Below are 22,089 nucleotides of genomic sequence, written 5' to 3' on the forward strand. Positions count from 1 at the left end.
TTGGGCCACTCATTTCACACTGCCAATATCCAAAAAAGAATGCCCCACATCAAAATCAGTAGAGATCAGCATGGCTCGAAAAGGTTCTGGGCATGAAAGCAGGCATCAACGTGGGCAAATTAACAATTTTTATGGATTTGAAGAAGTAAGTGATGTTTTTGAAGGATTAAATAACTTTGGGCCACTACTCTCACGCTGCCAACATACAGAGAGGAATGCCCCACATCAAATTTAGAAGAGTTCAGCCTGGCCCGAACATGTTCTGGGCATGAAAACTGCCATCAAAGTGGTTAGACGTACACTTTATCCAGATTTGAATAAGTAACTGGTATTTTTAAAGGGTTAAATAACTTTGGGCCACTACTCTCACACTGCCAACATACAGACAGGAATGCCCTGCTTTAAAATCAGTTGAGATCAGTCTGGCCCAAACAGGTTCTGGGCATGAAAACTGGAATCAAATTGGGCAAATTGAAATTTTTCTTGATTTCAATAAGTGGTATTTTTAAATTAAAGGGTTAAAGAGGCTCTGTCACCAGATTATAAGTGCCCTATCTCCTACATAATGTGATCGGCGCTGTAATGTAGATAACACAGTTTTTTATTTTGAAAAACGATCATTTTTGAGGAAGTTATGAGCAATTTTATATTTATGCTAATTAGTTTCCTAATGCCCAACTGGGCGTTTTCTAACTTTTGACCAAGTGGGCGTGGTAAAGAGGAGTGTATGACGCTGACCAATCAGCGTCATACACTTCTCTCCATTCATACTCAGCATAGCGTGATCTAGCAAGATCATGCTGTGCTGTCACATACACCCACATTAACTTTACTGAAGTGTCTTGACAGTGAATAGACATCACTACCAGACAGGACGCGTTGTCTATTTACACTCCCGACACTTCGGTAAAGTTTGTGCGGGCCTTACCCGCTGCACAGCAGTGATCTTGCGAGATCACGCTATGAATGATAGCAGTAGCGTGATCTCGCGAGATCACGCTGTGCAGTGATTAAGTCCCACACAAACGTTACCGAAGTGTCGGGAGTGTAAATAGACATCGCGTCCTGGCCGGAGGTGATGTCTATTCACTGTCAAGACACTTCAGTAAAGTTAATGTGGGTGTATGTGACAGCACAGTGTGATCTCACTAGATCACGTTGTGCTGAGTACAAATTGACATGAATGGAGAGAAGTGTATGACGCTGATTGGTCAGCGTCATACACTTCTCTTTACAACGCCCACTTGCTCAAAAGTTAAAAAAAACGCCCAGTTGGGAATTAAGAAATTAATTATCATAAATCTAAAATTGCTCATAACTTCCTCAAAAATGATCGTTTTTCAAAATAAAAAACAGTGTTATCTACATTACAGCGCCGATCAGATTATGTAGGAGATAACAGGGCACTTATAATGTGGTGACAAAGCCTCTTTAAACTGACAGCGGTTCCAAATTTCTCACATGAAGGACACAACCTATGCCAGATGCACCACATTTACTATAATGGTGTCTATCATGCTTTCTTTGTTGTGTCCAATATTTTACTGGATTAGTGCGGCATGTTGAGCTTTATTTCTACCATGTATGACAGAAATCTACAATAGAGACTCTTTAAAGAGGATCTGTCACTAGTTTTAAGTAACCAACTGCCATATCCCATATTTGGTATATATCTCATATTCTAGCACTTTGGTGTTCGCCATGGGGCGGTAGCAATATTCTCTCTCTGCACACAGAAACACCGCCCAGGAGAAAGAATATTGTTACCGCCCCCATGGCTGCAAATAACTAATGGGGCTTATATCTCTGGAACGGCTGAACCGATTTTGACAAAACAAACACCATAATGCTAAGGCTTCATTCACATCTGCGTCAGGGTACCGTTCAGGCGTTCTGTCGGACCTTTCCGTCAGGGGAACCCATGAACAGAACCATAGGTTTCCGTTTGCATCACTATTGATTTCAATGGTGACGGATCCGGTGCAAATAGTTTCAGTTTGTCTCCATTGTGCAAGGGTTCTGTCATTTTGACGGAATGAATAGCGCAGTAGACTACGGTATCGCTTCAATCAAAATGACGGAACCCTTGCACAACAGAGAGAAGCGGAAACCATTTGCACCGGATCCGTCACCATTGAAATCAATGGTGATGCAAACGGAAAACTTAGGTTTCTGTTTGTTTCAGTCAGGGTTCCGTTCTGACGGAAAGCTCCGACGGAACGCCTGAACGGAGCCCTGACGCAAATGTGAACAGACTTAGGGTGACGTCAGATGAGATATGTCATTTGGGTACTTAGAACTGGTGACAGATCTTCTTCAATGAGTGTCCGATACACATGTGAACAGACTTTTAGTTATGAATGGGTAAGACTCAGGTAACATTTGGGTTAGAGGCTCCGTCAAAACTTCCAGCCACAATTATTAAACAGATAATGATGTCCGCAGTGTTATTTTACCTGTGACGATGATTGAACCACCAACCCCAAAGTCAATTGGGTCCAACACACACTGGTGTTAACGTCATAGTGTTTGATGTCAAAAATCATTTTGAGGAATGATAGGGAAAAATTAAGCAATTCAGTGTTTTTTATTTAGAAAAACGATCATTTGTGACGGAGTTATGACCTATTTTAGCTTTATGCTAATGAGTTTAATGAACAACTGGGCGTGTTTTACTTTTTAGCCAAGTGGGCGTTGTGGAAAGAAGTGCATGACGCTGACCAATCAGTGACCAATCAGCCTCATACACTTTTCTATTTTACACTTGATGCCAGCTTTTATGCCCAAAACCTGTTCGGGCCAGGCTGATCCCAACTGATTTTTATACGGGGCATTAATCTCTATATGTTGGCAGTGTGAAATGAGTGGCCCAAAGTCGTTTAACACTTTAAAAACATCAGCTACTTATTCAAATCTGGAAAAAGTGTCAGTCTACCCACTTTGATGCCAGCTTTCATGCTTAGAACCTGTTCGGGCCAGGCTGATCTTGACTGATTTTGATGTGGGGCATTCCTCTCTCTATGTTGGCAGTGTGAAATGTGTGGCCCAAAGTCATTTAACCCTTCAAAAACACCAGTTACTTATTCAAATATGGAAAAAGTGTCACTCTACCCACATTGATGCCAGCTTTCATGCTCAGAACCTGTTCGGGCAAGGCTAAATTCCACTGAATTCCTCTCTGTATGTTGGCAGCGTGAAATGAATGACCCAAAGTCATTTAACCCCTTAAAAACATCAGTTACTTATTCAAAACTGGAAAAAGTATACATTTTCCCACTTTGATGCCAGTTTTTATGCCCAGAACCTGTTGGGGCCAGGCTGAAATTTACTAATTTTGATGCGGCACATTTCTCTCTGTATGTTGCCAGTGTGACATGAGATGCCCAAAGTAATTTAACCCATGAAAAACATCAGTTACTTATTCAAATCTGTAAAAACTGTCAATTTGCCCACTTTGATGGCAGCTTTCATGCATAGAACCTGTTCGGGCCAGGCTGACCTCTACTGAATTTTATGCGGGGCATTATTCTCTGTATGTTGGCAGTGTGAAATGAGTGGCCCAAAGTCTTTTAACCCTATAAATCGTTTTGATGCCCTTTTTTTGTGCCAGCTCTTTTTTGTTTTTAGGTTGTTTTAAAGTGTTTTCACCTCTGGCAGCTCAGTGCAACATATTTTATTATTAATATAAGTTTTCCTTTTAATATATTCTTAGAAAAACAAAAATACTGAAAATGTGAATAAGAAACCAACTTCAGCCCTGAATAAGAAACTGGACGAATAAGAAACCAACTTCAGCATTGTAGTGTGTGAAGGGTCCGTGAAAAAATAGGACATGTCCTATTTTACTGCGTTTCACGCATCCCTCCATAGACTCTAGTCTATGAGGAATCCGTGACAACGCATTCCGCACAGGTGCACCTCGGACATGACAAACGTCTGTTTTTCACGTCCGAGTTTGCAGACGCTTATCTAAATGTAGCCTTAGATTGCGACTCTGTAATACGCTTGTGGGTGTAATAAGGCCTTCCCTGTCTTCCAAAAGCCATAATTTTTATATTATTTTCCGTCGGCATAGCTGTTTTTTGCAGGTCGAGTTTTCATTTTTAATGGCACCATTTAATGTAACATATAACGTCCTGGGAAATTTTTAAAAATTATTTTGTGGGGGTCGAATGGAAAAAGCACACAATTCATATTTTTTTTTGTGAGGTTTTGTTTTTACGTCAAGAGAGCGCTGAAAATGACATGTTAGGCTACGCTCACATCTGCGTCAGTGAATGCAGTTGATCCGTAACACCACACATATCCCGTGGACAGGGCGCTGTTCTTTAACCTATTTTTTAGCTTAGGTTATGTTGAGCCACATGTTCCAAAGAAAAAAAGTCTATTGAGATAGTTTAAAGGAGTATTCCAGTTTTAGCAAATAAAGGTTATTCGTTGTAAAATAATTTCATTAAAGACTCGCTCAAATGTCTTAGACGGTGGAAGAGATCTTTGCCAGGATATTTTAGTGCTGATATTGAAGGGACGTTAATGGAATGTTGCACTGCATTTTGTACTGGACTAGCCCCTTCATGAAGCATTAGTATAATAAATAGTTCTTTGACTGGTGTTAACTGCAAGTCATATGGTACTGACCCTGGTGGCAAGTTTTAGCGATGCTATAATATCTTTGATGCCGCTTATCTACAGTAGTATATGAAGCTGCTAACAGCAAATGAGCTACATGCAGGTTTCTGAACAGTTACAGTGAAGAAAATAAGTATTTGATCCCTTGCTGATTTTGTAAGTTTGCCCACTGTCAAAGACATGAACAGTCTAGAATTTTTAGGCTAGGTTAATTTTACCAGTGAGAGATAGATTATATAAAAAAAACAACTGAAAATCACATTGTCAAAATGATATATATTTATTTGCACTGTGCACAGAGAAATCAGTATTTGATCCCCTACCAACCATTAAGAGTTCAGCCTCCTCCAGACCAGTTACACGCTCCAAATCAACTTGGTGCCTGCATTAAATACAGCTGTCTTAAATGGTCACCTGTATAAAAGACTCCTGTCCACAGACTCAATGAATCAGTCTGACTCTAACCTCTACAACATGGGCAAGACCAAAGAGCTTTCTAAGGATGTCAGGGACAAGATCATAGACCTGCACAAGGCTGGAATGGGCTACAAAACCATAAGTAAGATGCTAGGTGAGAAGGAGACAACTGTTGGTGCAATAGTAAGAAAATGGAAGACATACAAAATGACTGTCAATCGACATCGATCTGGGGCTCCATGCAAAATCTCACCTCGTGGGGTATCCTTGATACTGAGGAAGGTGAGAGCTCAGCCGAAAACTACACGGGGGGAACTTGTTAATGATCTCAAGGCAGCTGGGACCACAGTCACCAAGAAAAGCATTGGTAACACATTACGCCGTAATGGATTAAAATCCTGCAGTGCCCCCAAGGTCCCCCTGCTCAAGAAGGCACATGTACGGGCCCGTCTGAAGTTTGAAAATGAACATCTGGATGATTCTGAGTGTGATTGGGAGAAGGTGCTGTGGTCAGATGAGACTAAAATTGAGCTCTTTGGCATTAACTCAACTCGCCGTGTTTGGAGGAAGAGAAATGCTGCCTATCACCCAAAGAACACCGTCCCCACTGTCAAGCATGGAGGTGGAAACATTATGTTTTGGGAGTGTTTCTCTGCTAAGGGCACAGGACTACTCCACCGCATCAATGGGAGAATGGATGGAGCCATGTACCGTCAAATCCTGAGTGACAACCTCCTTCCCTCCACCAGGACATTAAAAATGGCTCGTGGCTGGGTCTTCCATCACGACAATGACCCGAAACATACAGCCAAGGCAACAAAGGAGTGGCTCAAAAAGAAGCACATTAAAGGGAATGTGTTGCCAGCAAAACATGTTTTTTTTTTTTTTAATTAAACATTTAGTGTGTAGGTGATTAAACATTGTTCAAATTTTTTTAATTTTTTTCACGAGTCAGGAAATATTATAAATTAGATTCTAATTTATAATATTTCCCATCGCTGGTCACTAGATGGAGCTATTCCCAAAATTGCAGCATTGCAAAATTGGGAAAAAAGCACTCGCTCTAGTGAGCTCTGAGAATCCCCCCCCTCCTTTATCCTGGCTAGTGCCGGGATAAACGAGGGGTTTGAACGGTCTAACCTCCTACGCTGTGTGTCGCCATTTTTTGAGCTAACACACAGTGTAGTAGGTTTACATACAGTAGTAAACACACACAAACACGAACATACATAGAAATCTCTTACCTGCTCCTGCCGCCGCGGCTCCCTCCGGCCCGTCCGCTCCGTCTGCTGCCGCTGGTCCAAGTGCACAAGTCCGGAAGCCGCGACCGGAAGTAGTAATCTTACTGTCCGGCCGCGACTTCCGGTCCACAGGAAAATGGCGCCGGACGGCGCGCATTTCAAATTGGACTGTGTGGGAGCGGCGCATGCGCAGTTCCCACACAGACGGCGTACACAGAAGTGGATGGGACGGGACCCGTTCGCAGTCCCTATGGGACTGTGGCTGCCGTATTCCATGTCTGTATGTGTCGTTAATCGACACATACAGAAATGGTAAAAAAAATGGCAGCCCCCATAGGGAAAAAAAAGTGTAAAAATAAGAAAAAGTAAAACACAAACACACAAATAAATATAAACGTTTTTAATAAAGCACTATCATCTTTAACATATTAAAAAAAAATTTGTGATGACACTGTTCCTTTAAGGTCATGGAGTGGCCTAGCCAGTCTCCAGACCTTAATCCCATCGAAAACTTCTGGAGGGAGCTGAAGATCCGAGTTGCCAAGCGACAGCCTCGAATTCTTTATGATTTACAGATGATCTGCAAAGAGGAGTGGGCCAAAATTCCATCTAACATGTGTGCAAACCTCATCATCAACTACAAAAAAACGTCTGACTGCTGTGCTTGCCAACAAGGGTTTTGCCACCAAGTATTAAGTCTTGTTTGCCAAAGGGATCAAATACTTATTTCTCTGTGCACAATGCAAATAAATATATATAATTTTGACTATGTGATTTTCTTTTTTTTATATAATCTATCTCTCACTGGTAAAATTAACCTAGCCTAAAAATTCTAGACTGTTCATGACTTTGACAATGGGCAAACTTACAAAATCAGCAGGGGATCAAATACTTATTTCCTTCACTGTATATGTGACTCCCAAACCACTTGTTGGGAAACACCGACAGAAGGACATGTCACCTAAAAGAGAAAACACAAAGGCTGCTTGTGATTACTGTTTCTATCCATAAGTCAGATAAAAATCTAATAAAATATGTCAGAGATTCTCTAGTGACCAGTATAGTGCCAAGGGACTTGCGCAGGGCAAATGTGGTGCCTATTTTCAAAAAGGTCTCTAGGTCTTCCCCGGGTAATTATAGACCAGTAAGCTTAAAGAGGCTCTGTCAGCAGATTTTGCAACCCCTATCTCCTATTGCAGCAGATCGGCGCTGCAATGTAGATAACAGTAACGTTTTGTTTTTTCAAAAACAAGCATTTTTGGCCAAGTTATGACCATTTTTATATTTATGCAAATGAGCCTTTCTTAAGTACAACTGGGCGTGTTTAAAGTTATGTCCAAGTGAGCGTGTATTGTGTGTGAACATCTGGGCGTTTTTACTTGTTTTACTAGCTGGGCGTTGTGAATAGAAGTGTATGATGCTGACGAATCAGCATCATCCACTTCTCTTCGTTACCACCCAGCTTCTGGCAGTGCACAGAATTTTTACTAAGGACAGAAGTTGTCAAACCAACCTGATCTGTTTTTATGAAGAGGTGAGCAGAAGCCTAGACGGAGGGGCCGCTGTGGATATAGTGTTTTTGGACTTTGTAAAGGCATTTGACACTGTCCCTCATAGACGTCTAATGGGTAAATTAAGGACTATAGGTTTAGAAAGTATAGTTTGTAATTGGATTGAGAATTGGCTCAAGGACCGTATCCAGAGAGTTGTGGTCAAAGATTCCTACTCTAAATGGTCCCCGGTTATAAGTGGTGTACCCCAGGGTTCAGTGCTGGAAATTTGGAAAAAATACCAAGAAAAGCAACTAAACTAATAAGGGGCATGGAGAATCTAAGTTATGAGGAAAGATTAAAAGAATTAAACCTATTTAGCCTTGAAAAAAGACGACTAAGGGGGGACATGATTGACTTATATAAATATATGAATGTCACATACAAAAAATATGGTGAAATCCTGTTCCATGTAAAACCCCCTCAAAAAACAAGGGGGCACTCCCTCCGTCTGGCGAAAAAAAGGTTCAATCTGCAGAGGCGACAAGCCTTCTTTAGGCCCCATGCACACGACCGTAAAAACGGCCGTAATTACGGGCCCATAGACTTCTATTGGCCACGGGTACCTCCCTGTATGCTTACGGGAAGGTGCCCGGGCCGTTGAAAAATATAGAACATGTCCTATTTCAGGCCGTAATTATGGGTGGCTATGTGTGTGAACCCGTAATTACGGGAGAGTTGCTAGGCGACATCAGGGGATTTCAATTTTTGAATAAAGAGAAGCAGAGAAAATGTCTGAGCGATCATGGAACCCTTTTAAGGGGTTTGGACATGATTCTGACATCATTTCCAGCCCCCCTTTTTTATGGGTCCGTAAATACGGGTTAAAATACGGTCGTGTACATGAGGCCTAACGGTGAGAACTGTGAATCTATGGAATAGTCACCGCAGGAGCCGTCACAGCAGAGACAGGAGATGCTGCAAAAAAGGCTTAGGATAAAGACTTGGATAATGGATAGCAAGATTGGAGGTTTTCTTCAGTGCACAGTTTGCCATATGTATGCACGACTGGAGCCGGAGTTCCAGGGTGAATATCTCTGTGGCAGATGTGAGCTTGTTGGTCACCTGGAAGCTCATATTAGAGATCTGGAGGAGCAAAATGCAACACTGAGGAGGATAGACAATCTTGAGCTGAGCTTGCTGCTCACAGAGCATGCAGTTAGTGGGTTAGAACTGGAGGGTGAAGACATGGGTGAGCAGGATCAGGTAAGTAGCTGGGTTAATGTAGTTAGGGGCAGTAGAAAGGGGTCAAAGACAAGGAAGGCCGATCCGGTTTCTGGCATTCCAAGCAAAATTGCCAGGTTGGGTGATGATGCGAGGGTGTCAGTCTCAGAAAAGGCAGCCCTAGTGGATACTGATCTCCCTAACAGCCGGGAGAACAGCCCAGCTAGTAGTCGGCGGGATGGTAATGCAGGTAAGCCAAGACAATTGATAGTTGTAGGGGATTCTATAATCAGGAAGACGGATAGAATAATTTGTCGCCAAGACCGCCTCAACCGAATGGTTTGCTGTCTCCCTGGTGCCAGGGTTCGGCATGTGGTGGAACGGGTGGACAAATTGCTGGGAGGGGCTGGTGATGATCCAGCTGTTGTGGTCCATGTCGGTACCAACGACAGAATAAATGGTAGGTGGAGGAGCCTTAAGAATAATTTTAAAGAACTAGGCTACAAGCTGAAGGGAAGGACCTCCAAGGTTGTATTCTCAGGAATACTGCCTGTGCCATGCGCATCACAGGAAAGACAGCGGGAGCTCAGGGAGGTAAATGCATGGCTGAAGTCTTGGTGTAGAGGAGAAGGATTTGGGTTCCTAGAGCACTGGGCAGACTTTTCATTGGGGTACAAACTGTATTCTGCAGATGATTTGCACCTAAATGGAAGGGGGTCCGCTGTGCTGGGGGAGAGAATTCTAGCTGGGGTGGCGGAGTGTTTAAACTAGGGCTGAGGAGGGAGGCCAATGTAGAAAATAAAGGGGTAGTCAGGTTAGAGAGGGGTCAGACTATATTGGTGGGGGGAGAAACAGACGGTGGGGAGAGGACTAGACAACAAGATAAGGAGATCCTTTCGTTACAAAACAGCAGTGAAAATAAAAAGGCCCAAATGTCAAATAATCACATTTCTGATAGTGAAAGTGAAACATTTAAAGGCAAGTTAAAGTGTATGTTCACAAATGCCAGAAGTCTAGCAAGCAAAATGGGGGAGCTGGAGGCCTTAATACTGGAAGAAGATATAGATATAGTTGGTGTTGCTGAAACATGGCTGGACTCTTCACATGACTGGGCTGTAAATCTACAGGGTTTTACACTGTTTCGGAAAGACAGGGCAAATAGGAAAGGTGGTGGTGTATGTCTGTATGTGAGAAGTGATATGAAGGTGAGTGTAAATGAGACATTAGAGGGTGAAGACTGTGAGGAGGTTGAAACGTTGTGGGTGGAATTACAAAGGGAAGTAAACACTGAAAAAATTACTTTTGGTGTAATCTATAGACCCCCCAATATAATTGAAGAGATAGAAGTTCAGCTATATAAACAGATGGAGCGGGCTGCACAGGCGGGTGCTGTAGTGATAATGGGAGATTTTAATTTCCGGGATATTAATTGGTGTCATGGTTCGGCTTCAACTGCAAAGGGGAGACATTTCCTCAACCTGTTGCAGGAAAATTTTATGGGCCAGTTTGTGGAAGACCCGACTAGAGGTGAAGCTCTGTTGGATCTGGTCATTTCTAATAATGCAGAGCTTGTTGGGAATGTCAATGTTCGTGAAAACCTTGGTAACCGTGATCATAATATAGTTATATTTTACCTATACTGTAAAAAACAAACGCAGGCTGGGAGGGCAAAAACATTTAATTTTAAGAAAGCCAATTTCCCCAGGATGAGGGCTGCAATTCAGGATATGGACTGGGAAGAACTAATGTCAAATAATGGGACAAATGATAAATGGGAGATTTTCAAATCTACTTTGGGTAATTATAGTGCAAAATGTATTCCTATAGGTAACAAGTATAAACGACTAAAATTAAACCCCACATGGCTTACACCTTCTGTGAAAGGGGCAATACATGACAAAAAAAGGGCATTTAAAAAATATAAATCTGAGGGTACATCTGCAGCCTTTGTAAAATATAAAGAGCTTAATAAAATCTGTAAAAATGTAATAAAATCAGCAAAAATACAAAATGAAAGGCAGGTGGCCAAGGATAGTAAAACAAATCCCAAAAAATTCTTCAAGCATATAAATGCAAAAAAGCCCAGTTCTGAACATGTAGGACCCCTAGATAGTGGTAATGGGGAGTTGGTCACAGGGGATCAAGAGAAGGCAGAGTTACTAAATGTGTTCTTTAGCTCTGTATATACAACAGAAGAAAGAGCAGCTGATGTAGCTGCTGCCAGTGCTGTTAATATATCAGTTGATATACTGAATTGGATGAATGTAGATATGGTCCAAGCTAAATTAAATAAAATAAATGTACACAAGGCCCCGGGACCAGATGGGTTTCACCCTAGAGTTCTTAAAGAGCTTAGTTCAGTTATTTCTGTCCCCCTCTTCATAATATTTAGAGAGTCTCTCATGAGTGGTATAGTGCCAAGGGACTGGCGCAGGGCAAATGTGGTGCCTATTTTCAAAAAGGGCTCTAGGTCTTCGCCGTGTAATTATAGACCAGTAAGCTTAACATCAATTGTGGGGAAAATGTTTGAGGGGCTATTGAGGGACTATATACAGGATTATGTGACGATAAATAGTATTATAAGTGACAGCCAGCACGGTTTTACAAAGGACAGAAGCTGTCAAACCAACCTGATCTGTTTTTATGAAGAGGTGAGCAGAAGCCTAGACAGAGGGGTCGCTGTGGATATAGTGTTTTTGGACTTTGCAAAGGCATTTGACACTGTCCCCCATAGACGCCTAATGGGTAAATTAAGGACTATAGGTTTAGAAAGTATAGTTTGTAATTGGATTGAGAATTGGCTCAAGGACCGTATCCAGAGAGTTGTGGTCAATGATTCCTTCTCTGAATGGTCACCGGTTATAAGTGGTGTACCCCAGGGTTCAGTGCTGGGACCACTATTATTCAACTTATTTATTAATGATATAGAGGATGGGATTAATAGCACTATTTCTATTTTTGCAGATGACACCAAGCTATGCAATATAGTTCAGACTATGGAAGATGTTTGTGAATTGCAGGTAGATTTAAACAAACTAAGTGTTTGGGCGTCCACTTGGCAGATGAAGTTTAATGTAGATAAATGTAAAGTTATGCATCTGGGTACGAAAAACCTGCATTCATAATATGTCCTAGGGGGAGCTATACTGGGGGAGTCAATTGTTGATAAGGATCTGGGTGTACTTGTAAATCATAAACTAAATTTCAGCATGCAGTGTCAATCAGCTGCTTCAAAGGCCAGCAAAATATTGTCGTGTATCAAAAGAGGCATGGACTCGCGGGACAGGGATGTAATATTACCACTTTACAAAGCATTAGTGAGGCCTCATCTAGAATATGCAGTCCAGTTCTGGGCTCCAGTTCATAGAAAGGATGCCCTGGAGTTGGAAAAAATACAAAGAAGAGCAACGAAGCTAATAAGGGGCATGGAGAATCTAAGTTATGAGGAAAGATTAAAAGAACTAAACCTATTTAGCCTTGAGAAAAGACGACTAAGGGGGGACATGATTAACTTATATAAATATATGAATGGCGCATACAAAAAATATGGTGAAATCCTGTTCCATGTAAAACCCCCTCAAAAAACAAGGGGGCACTCCCTCCGTCTGGAGAAAAAAAGGTTCAACCTGCAGAGGCGACAAGCCTTCTTTACTGTGAGAACTGTGAATCTATGGAATAGCCTACCGCAGGAGCCGTCACAGCAGGGACAGTAGATGGCTTTAAAAAAGGGTAAGATAATTTCCTAGAACAAAAAAATATTAACTGCTATGTGTAGAAATTTTTTACTTCCCCTTTCCCTTCCCACTTCCCCTTTCCCATCCCTTGGTTGAACTTGATGGACATGTGTCTTTTTTCATCCGTACAAACTATGTAGATCATTTCCTAGAACAAACAAATATCAGCTCGAATGTCAATGTGTAGAATTCTTGTTTGAATGTTGATCCAGTCAGACTGCCACTTGGGATCTGGAGGGAAATTTTCCTATTTAGGGAAGATTGCTTAATGCCTTATCGGTAATTTTTATATTTATTTATTTTTAAACTCCTTCTCTGGATCAATAGGGGTAAAACAAAGTTCTATAACTTCTCCAATCCCTTCCCTTTCTCTCATCCCTTGGTTGAAATTGATGGGCATATGTTCTTTTTCAACCGTGCTAACTATGTAACTATGTCAACACTTGGGGAAGAAAGAAAAGTATAATCAGAATAAAAATGTTTCATCCATAACAATTAATAATACATAAATGACCATTAGCATAATATAAAATATAATTCCAATCAAAGGAACCCAGATTGAACATCTTAATGGATTGAAAGCCATGGTCTAATAGGGCGGGTGCACAGACTAGCACATTCGGTAATTATTATAGCTCTCAATTATCGGGACAAAGTAAAAATCCTAAATGCATTCTGGAAAACCACTGCACAATAACAACTGCCCATTATTGTGTTGCAAATACAAAGGGATGGGCAGGTGAACTATGTGCACAAGCTGTCAAATATTGTAGTGGCCTGAATACACTGACATTACTGTGTGCATTATCGCTGGTATTTGACATCACTGTATTTATTATCCCTGTTGTGTGACATCACTGTGTGTGTGACCTATGTACTGTGACATCACTGTGGGCATGATCTATGTACTGTGACATCACTGCGTGCATTATCCTATGTATTGTGACATCACTGTGTGCATTCTCCCTGTGCTATGATATCACTGTATGCATTATTCCTGCATTGTGACATCACTGTGTGAGTTATGCCTGTACTGTGACATCACTGCATTATTCCTGCGCTGTAACTTCACATAGAGTATCCTTATATAAAGCTTTAAGTACTTTCTGTGGTTGTCCTTTTGTTTTTTTTCTCTGCATTTATTTGGCAACTGATGCGTGAAAAACATTTTTTTCCGAAAGAACGGACCAGTATAGGAGGTGCGATGAGTTTCACGCAACGGACAAACACTTCATGAAAAAAAAGGACAGATGTGTGAACAGCCTCTTTGAATTTCACTGGTCGGCGTGCTGTCAGTTATTTAAATGGACATTTCACCGACGTAAAATACGTTTGTGTGAACAAGGCCTTACTGTGACATCACCGTGTTTATTATCCCTGTAGTGTGACATCACTGTGAACATTATTCCTATACCTTGTCATCACTGAGTGCATTACCCCTGCACGTGGTGATATCACTGTGAGCAATAAAACGACTGTGACATCTCTGCATTATTACTGCGCTCCAAATTCACCGCATAGATTAACCCTTTACCATGACATCTCTGTGTATACTATTCCTTTGCATTAAAAAAAAAGAAGACACATGGCACAGAATAAAGACCAAAATAATCATAATAAGGTACAGATCTCGCTGCTGTAGGTGGTTATGGTGGAGCAAGGCCCTATTCCAAGTTGTGCTACGGGGCTCTATGGTTACTTGTTATGCCAGTGCTTGGATCGAGTTGTTTCGAGGACTATATTCCAATAAATTAGCACATGGTGCACATGGTTCTATAGCACCACATGATGAAGAGTATGTCCCCATTTCACCTCTATCCACTCTCCTACCTCTTGTCTAGGCCGGGATTATACACAGGAGAAATGCATTTAGTCCATGGACTATTATGCAAGGAGTGAGAATACATTAAGTGAGCATTAGGATAGCAAATTGGCTTTTGCTATCACAGTCCTAATGCTGTAAAAGCCCACAATGATTATCTGTCTAAAGACTTGGAGACGGTCCAAATAGAACGGAGGAAAACACTTGTAGAATTTCTTATTGGTTGATTATTTGGACACTCAGTATGTTAGGAGTTAAATGACGGTAAGACGCCAGGCTCCATTTACACATAAGAAGCAGAGGAGAAGGAAGAAGAGAATTTACTGTAATGAGAAGGATGAAGACACCAACTATGTAATAATAATAATGTCCCCTATATAAGCTCCTATATGCTTCATAATATCATGTCTCCATTAAAAATGATAATCATCCAGGCATGTACATATTATTTCTCGCAGCTTTTCTTCCATTCCTGCCAGAGTTTATGTAACAGTCAGATGGGAATAAAAGCCTCCCCCTCCCCATCACATTCACCTCCTACATCTACCAGAAAGGCAGAGCTGCTCACTTTGCGGGAGAGGCAAGTGTAATACATATATATGTGTATGCGACCTGTCTGTAGATAGCAGGACAGCTTCCCGTCGGGATTATAAAAGATAACTGGAGTACATAGGAAACACAATGGAGGAACAGGCTGATGCAACGAAGCGCGCAAGCTACAATGAGGACCTCCAGCATAAGGTCTGTATAATAAAAGGAAGACTTGTGTTTATGGACTATCGGGACTCATCACACATACACAATATATATATATATATATATATATATATATATATATATATATATATATATATATATATATATATATAAATTTATATATATATGTATTTTTTTTTTTTTTACCTGGCTACTAGCGGTTTTCTACCTTATGATTATTTCATTATCATACATTTAATAAACATTTGCACGCTCCTGCAGCTCACAGTATTTGTAAGATAAAGTACTTGTGTGGGATCATGTGAGGACTAATGTGAAGCGCGTTTTTCTTATGGTCAATGAACAAGTGCAAGAGATTGTACTCATACGTAAGCATTTCTGCAAGCAACTGACGGGTGCTGTCATACGTTACTATAGACGCGCTTTGTGACAGTGTATACAGTCCGGATAAATGGCATTGCCAAGTGAATAAGCCACTTGGGTTAAAGTGTGCCTTCAGTGTGAATGTTGCTTGTCTACGATATAGCCTGCAGCGGATTATATATACACTGGTTTTTTTTCGTACAGACTCTGGGGGAAATTGTGGAGAGTTTAATTTCCCTGGTGTCTTTTGCCTAAAGGGGTTATCCAGGGAATAAAAATTGTTAACCATTAATCGTATCAGAAAAATACATCTCACTTACTGAGGCCTCATGCACACAGCCGTGACCGTAATCACGGGCTGTGATTGCGAGCACGGCCGGCTGGCGGCCGCGGGCCGCATTTTTGGGCTGTGTTCCCATACAAAGTATTGGAGCATGGCTCGCAAAAAACTAAAAGTAGGACATGCTCCATAAATCACAGCACGGTTCTACGGCACGTACACCCTTCCGAAGCGATATGGAAATGTGTCCGCGGCCAATAGAACTGGGCGGGTCCGTAATTGCAGACCGTATTGCGGTCCACAATTACGGAGTTCTTTTTACGGTCGTGTGCATGGGGCCTAATATAGTGTATTTTTGAATTCCATTCTGAATCACGAATTGAGGACCCTGTAACGTGGTGCCGGAATCCCTGTAGTTTTCTGTCAAGTGATGATGCTCCTACACTGCCCCATGTGACAGAGGGCTTGCTCCTTCCGTTTGGTGTTGGTGTGTCATCAACCACGTGACCACTTCCGCTCCATTTCTAAGGCAGACCTCTTCCTAGTCCTGTCATTCTTGGCAAGACGGCGTCAGAGCGCATGCGCCACCCCACCTCCTCTCAATGCGCATGCTCCAAAACTTCCAGGGGATCCTGGGATTTGTAGTTTTTCAGCACACGCTGAAAAAATGAAAACCCACCCAAGAAACATAAGAAGACAACCATATGTGCAGTGATATAGCGGTATGGTAAGTACCCCGAAAATAACATTTAATGCCTGGAAATTATACATAACAATAAGAGGTTTTAAGAAGTGTTTTGTGGATTTTTTTTCTTCTTGGGCCGCCGGATAACCCCTTTAAAGCTTGAATAACTTGGCTAGTAAGAGCAGATTAGAGAACTACACAAAATACAGTTGCCTAATATTTTAGCTGCCACGGAGCTTGTATGGCAGTGCACGGAGCCTGTTTGGTTCCTTTAGTAGGGTACGCTACAGTGTCTGCGCTGTGCTGTACGGGCTCCGTCGGACTACGTGCCACGATTTTTAGGCCACTGATGTATAGTAGGGGCTGCATTTGCAGTACACATTAACATAACATGACTGAGGAGCTATCTAAGCCTTGTATTCTAGAAGATAAAATGAATATTCACATACACTATATGGCCAAAAGAATGTGGACACCCCTCCTAATCGCTGAGTTCAAGTGTTGTAGCCACACTCAATGCAAACAGGTGTATACAATCAGGCACACAGCCATACAATCTCCATAGACAAACATTGCTAGCAGTATCGGTTGTACCGAAGAGCTCAGTGACATTAATCCCTTCCTGACATTTGCCGCATATATACAGCTGATGTTGGCTTGGAGAGTACAGAGCGGGCTCACGGGCTGCAAAGAACTAACAGGTCGGCTGTATGTTACAGCCGATACTTCAGTGTAACATGCGGGATTCCGCTTGTTTAACCCCTTAGATGCCATGGTCAATAGCGACCGCGGCATCTATTTAATTAGAAACAAGGTGGCGGCCGCCTCTGGCGTCCCATCACCCACCCGCAACGTGATCACGTGGTGCCAATGGTTCTCATGGCAGCCTGGGACCTAATGGAGGCCCCCCAGCCCCATGGTCTGCCATCTTCATACTCCTATTAGGTACTGCCAGAGGCTGGGCTTAGAGTGGTTTTCCCACAAAACACATTTATCCTACACATTTCCCCGCGAAAAAAAATAAGCCCTCACACCACTCAATCGATGGAAAAATAAAAAAGTCATCAATCTCAAAATATGGCGACACAAAACAAATTTTATTTTTAACATTTCGTTTTCTTCCTTGTAAAAGTAGTAAAACATAAAAATTATATAAAATTTGGTATCGTCGTAATCTTGATAACCTGCAGAATAAAGTTAACATGTCATTTTTACAGCACAGTGAACATCCAAAAAACAATGGAGGAATCAGGTTTTTTTTCCATTCCACCACACATAGTATTTTTTTTCCAGTTTCCCAGTACATCATATGGTACACTAAATCGTGCAGAGAAAAAAATACAACTTCTCACGCAAAAAACTAGCCCTCATACAGCTATATAGTTACGGCTTTTGGAAGGTGGGGAGTAAAAAGCAAAAATGAAAATCCGAAAAATAGCTGCAGAGGGAAAGGGTTCAAACTTGGCACTGTCATAGGGCACCACTTTAGACACAAATCAGTTAGTAATCTGATTTGCTAGATCTGCTCCTGCCAATTGTAAGTGCTATTATTGTTAAGTAGATGGGTCTAGGAGTAAGAAAAGCTCAGCCATGTAGTGGTAGACCACTCAAACTCACAGCGCGGGGTCAACGAGTGCTAAAGCGCTTGGCATATAATACTCACCCATTGTAATGGCGGAAGGAGGTGAAGGGAACAAGTGAGCCCTAATCTACCCACCGCCCTGTCCCTGCCTACTTGCAACGACCCGCCCTAGGCGACGGGGTACAACTTGGCGGCGGTCCCTACGCTGACTAAGTGCAAGGGGATACAAACAGGGAACAAGCAAGGGAAGGGGCAGTAGCCCACGGAACACCGTGAGGGAACGGAGTGGTGAACGAGCAGTCAGGATCAGGATGTAATGAAGTATACAAACGCAGAGCATGGAGCAGGAAGCAAGCCGGGGGCAGAGCGATCAGGATAAGCGGGAACTGAAGCAAGGCTGAAGCACGGCAGAAGCAAGCTGGAGCAAGGCAGCAGTGGGGCCAGGAAACCAGGAAGAATCACAAGCAATGAGGAAGAGAAAACGGCAGGTATAAATGGACAGGGGGCGGAGCTAACTCCGACTGACCAGGCCGCGATAGGCTCTCCCACTCCTGAGCCTGCCACCCTGATTGGTGGGAGCAGGTGTCAGTCTAAGAGGTCTGGCCTCAGGTGTCGATTGATTAATCCTGGGAGTATCCACAGACGTAGTGCCTGGCAGATCCTTTACAGTACTCCCCCTTTTATGAGGGGCCACCGGACCCTTACTAAGAGGACCCGGTTTAGTGGGGAAGAGAAGGTGGAACCTTCTGACCAATACCCCAGCGTGAACATCTCGAGCAGGTACCCAAGTCCTCTCCTCCGGCCCGTATCCTCTCCAATGGACCAGGTACTGGAGGGAGCCCTGGACCATCCTACTGTTCACGATCTTGGCCACCTCGAATTCCACCCCCTCAGGGGTGAGAACGGGAACAGGAGGTTTCCTCGAGGGGGACCAGGACGGGGAGCAGCGTTTAAGGAGGGAGGCATGAAAGACGTCGTGTATGCGAAAGGATGGGGGCAGCTCCAGACGGAAGGATACAGGGTTGAGGACTTCAATGACCTTATAAGGCCCAATAAATCGGGGAGCAAACTTCCTGGACGGGACCTTAAGGCGCAAGTTACTAGACAACAACCACACCAGATCCCCGACGACAAACTGGGGGTTAGCAGAACGTCTACTATCAGCCTGAATCTTTTGTACGCTCTGGGACGCCTCTAGGTTCTTCTGAACCTGGGCCCAGACTGTGCACAGTTCCCGATGAACGTCCTCTACCTCGGGATTATTGGAACAACCAGGAGAAACGGAGGAGAACCGTGGATTAAACCTGAAATTACAGAAAAACGGGGAGACCCCTGACGAGTTACTGACCCGGTTATTCAGGGAAAATTCGGCGAGGGGAAGGAATGAGACCCAATCAAATTGACAGTCAGAGATGAAACACCTTAAATATTGTTCCAGGGATTGATTAGTCCTTTCCGTTTGGCCATTAGTTTCGGGATGGAAGGAGGAGGAGAAGGACAGATCAATCTCCAACTTTTTACAAAAAGCTCTCCAAAATAAGGAAACAAATTGTACCCCTCTGTCAGAAACTATATTGACTGGGCCCCATGGAGACGCAGAATGTGTTTAACAAACAAAGAAGCTAACGTCTTGGCGTTAGGTAGTTTCTTAAGGGGCACAAAGTGGCACATCTTGCTGAAGCGGTCTACTACCACCCACACCACCGACTTGCCCTGAGATGGAGGCAAATCAGTGATAAAATCCATGGAGATATGGGTCCAAGGTCTCTGGGGAATGGGAAAAGAACGTAGTAAGCCCGCAGGTCGGGACCTAGGGGTCTTGGACCTAGCACAAACCTCACAAGCGGCGACGTAAGCCCTAATGTCCTTAGGCAACCCAGGCCACCAATAGTTCCTGGTAATGAGGTGTTTGGTACCCAAGATGCCAGGATGACCAGATAGTGCGGAGTCATGGTTTTCCCTGAGTATCCTTAGCCGGTATTGCAGGGGGACAAACAGCTTGTCCCCAGGGAGGTTCCCGGGAGCTGAACCTTGATCAGCCGCAATGTCAGAGGCTAAATCAGAATCAGTGGCAGAAACGATTATACCAGGGGGTAAAATACAAGCAGGATCCTTCTCAGAAGGAGGATTGGCCATGAAACTACGTGACAGTGCATCAGCCTTAATATTTTTGGACCCAGCCCTATAGGTAACCAAGAAGTTAAATCTGGTAAAGAATAGCGCCCATCGAGCTTGTCTAGGATTAAGCCTCCGGGCAGATTCTAGGAAAACCAGATTCTTGTGGTCAGTAAGGACCGTTACCTGGTGCCTGGCCCCCTCCAGGAAGTGACGCCACTCTTCAAAAGCCCATTTAATGGCTAAAAGTTTGCGGTTGCCAATATCATAGTTACTCTCCGTGGGCGAAAACTTCCTAGAGAAGTAAGCACAGGGGCGGAGATGGGTGAGGGAGCTGGTACCCTGGGACAAGACGGCCCCCACTCCCACCTCGGACGCGTCAACCTCCACAATAAATGGCTCCCTTTGGTTGGGCTGAACCAGCACGGGGGCCGAGATAAAGCACTTCTTGAGGGTCTCAAAAGCCTGGACGGCCTCAGGAGGCCAGTGGAGGACATCAGCACCCTTGCGAGTGAGGTCCGTAAGAGGCTTAGCGACTACCGAGAAGTTGGCAATAAATCTCCTGTAATAGTTAGCGAACCCCAAAAAACACTGTAGCGCCTTCAGGGAGGCAGGTTGGACCCATTCCGCCACAGCCTGAACCTTGGCAGGGTCCATGCGGAATTCATGAGGAGTGAGGATTTGACCCAAAAATGGTATCTCCTGTACCCCAAACACAAATTTTTCGGTTTTCGCAAACAGATTATTTTCCCGGAGGACCTGGAGGACCTTCCTGACATGCTCCACGTGGGAGGACCAGTCCTTGGAAAACACCAGTATGTCATCGAGGTACACTACAAGAAAATTTCCCAGGTACTCTCTCAGAATTTCATTAATAAAATTCTGGAAGACAGCAGGGGCATTACACAACCCAAAGGGCATGACCAGGTATTCGAAATGACCTTCGGGCGTGTTGAACGCAGTCTTCCACTCATCCCCCTCTTTGATGCGGATAAGGTTATACGCCCCCCGTAGATCGAACTTAGAGAACCATTGGGCCCCCTGAACCTGATTAAAAAGATCCGGAATCAAAGGAAGGGGATACTGGTTCCTTACTGTGACCTTATTCAAGTTCCGATAGTCAATGCACGGCCTAAGACCACCATCCTTCTTCCCCACGAAGAAGAAGCCAGCACCTACAGGAGAAGTCGAGGGGCGAATGAAACCCTTGGCTAGGCATTCTTGGATATACTCCCTCATGGCTTCACGTTCAGGACATGAAAGATTAAATATCCTACCCTTAGGAAGCTTAGCACCTGGTACCAAATCGATGGCGCAATCGTAATCTCTATGAGGGGGCAACACCTCGGAGGCCTCCTTAGAAAAAACATCAGCGAAGTCCTGAACAAACTCAGGTAGCGTGTTTACCTCCTCACGGGGGGAAATAGAGTTAACCGAAAGACATGACGTCAGGCATTCACTACCCCATTTGGTGAGATCCCCAGTATTCCAATCAAACGTGGGATTATGCAACTGCAACCAGGGAAGACCTAATACCAGATCGGACGATAATCCCTGCATCACCAGTACAGAGCACTGCTCCAAATGCATGGAGCCAACAAGGAGTTCAAAAACAGGAGTATGCTGCGTAAAATAACCATTAGCAAGAGGAGTGGAGTCGATACCCACTACCGGGACAGGATAAGGCAAATCAATAAAAGGCATTTTTAGAGACATAGCAAATTCCACAGACATGATATTAGCAGATGAGCCAGAATCCACGAAAGCATGGCCAGTGGCAGACCGGCCAG

General features: G+C 43.3%; 1 protein-coding gene across 3 annotated transcripts in view; it reads left to right on the forward strand.

The window, feature by feature from the left end:
• The first annotated feature begins 15,106 nt into the window (after positions 1-15,106).
• The window catches only part of RAB37 (RAB37, member RAS oncogene family), a 59,225-nt gene continuing 52,242 nt past the window's right edge, over positions 15,107-22,089 (forward strand). For all 3 annotated transcript variants that reach the window (XM_075846410.1, XM_075846413.1, XM_075846412.1), the window contains exon 1: positions 15,107-15,298. In XM_075846410.1, the coding sequence (XP_075702525.1) occupies positions 15,239-15,298 (60 nt within the window). In that variant the 5' untranslated portion in view covers positions 15,107-15,238. The remainder of the gene's footprint in view (positions 15,299-22,089) is intronic.

The sequence above is a fragment of the Rhinoderma darwinii genome, chromosome 13 (genome assembly GCF_050947455.1).
Source record: "Rhinoderma darwinii isolate aRhiDar2 chromosome 13, aRhiDar2.hap1, whole genome shotgun sequence".
In the NCBI taxonomy this organism is placed as follows: Eukaryota; Metazoa; Chordata; class Amphibia; order Anura; family Rhinodermatidae; genus Rhinoderma; species Rhinoderma darwinii.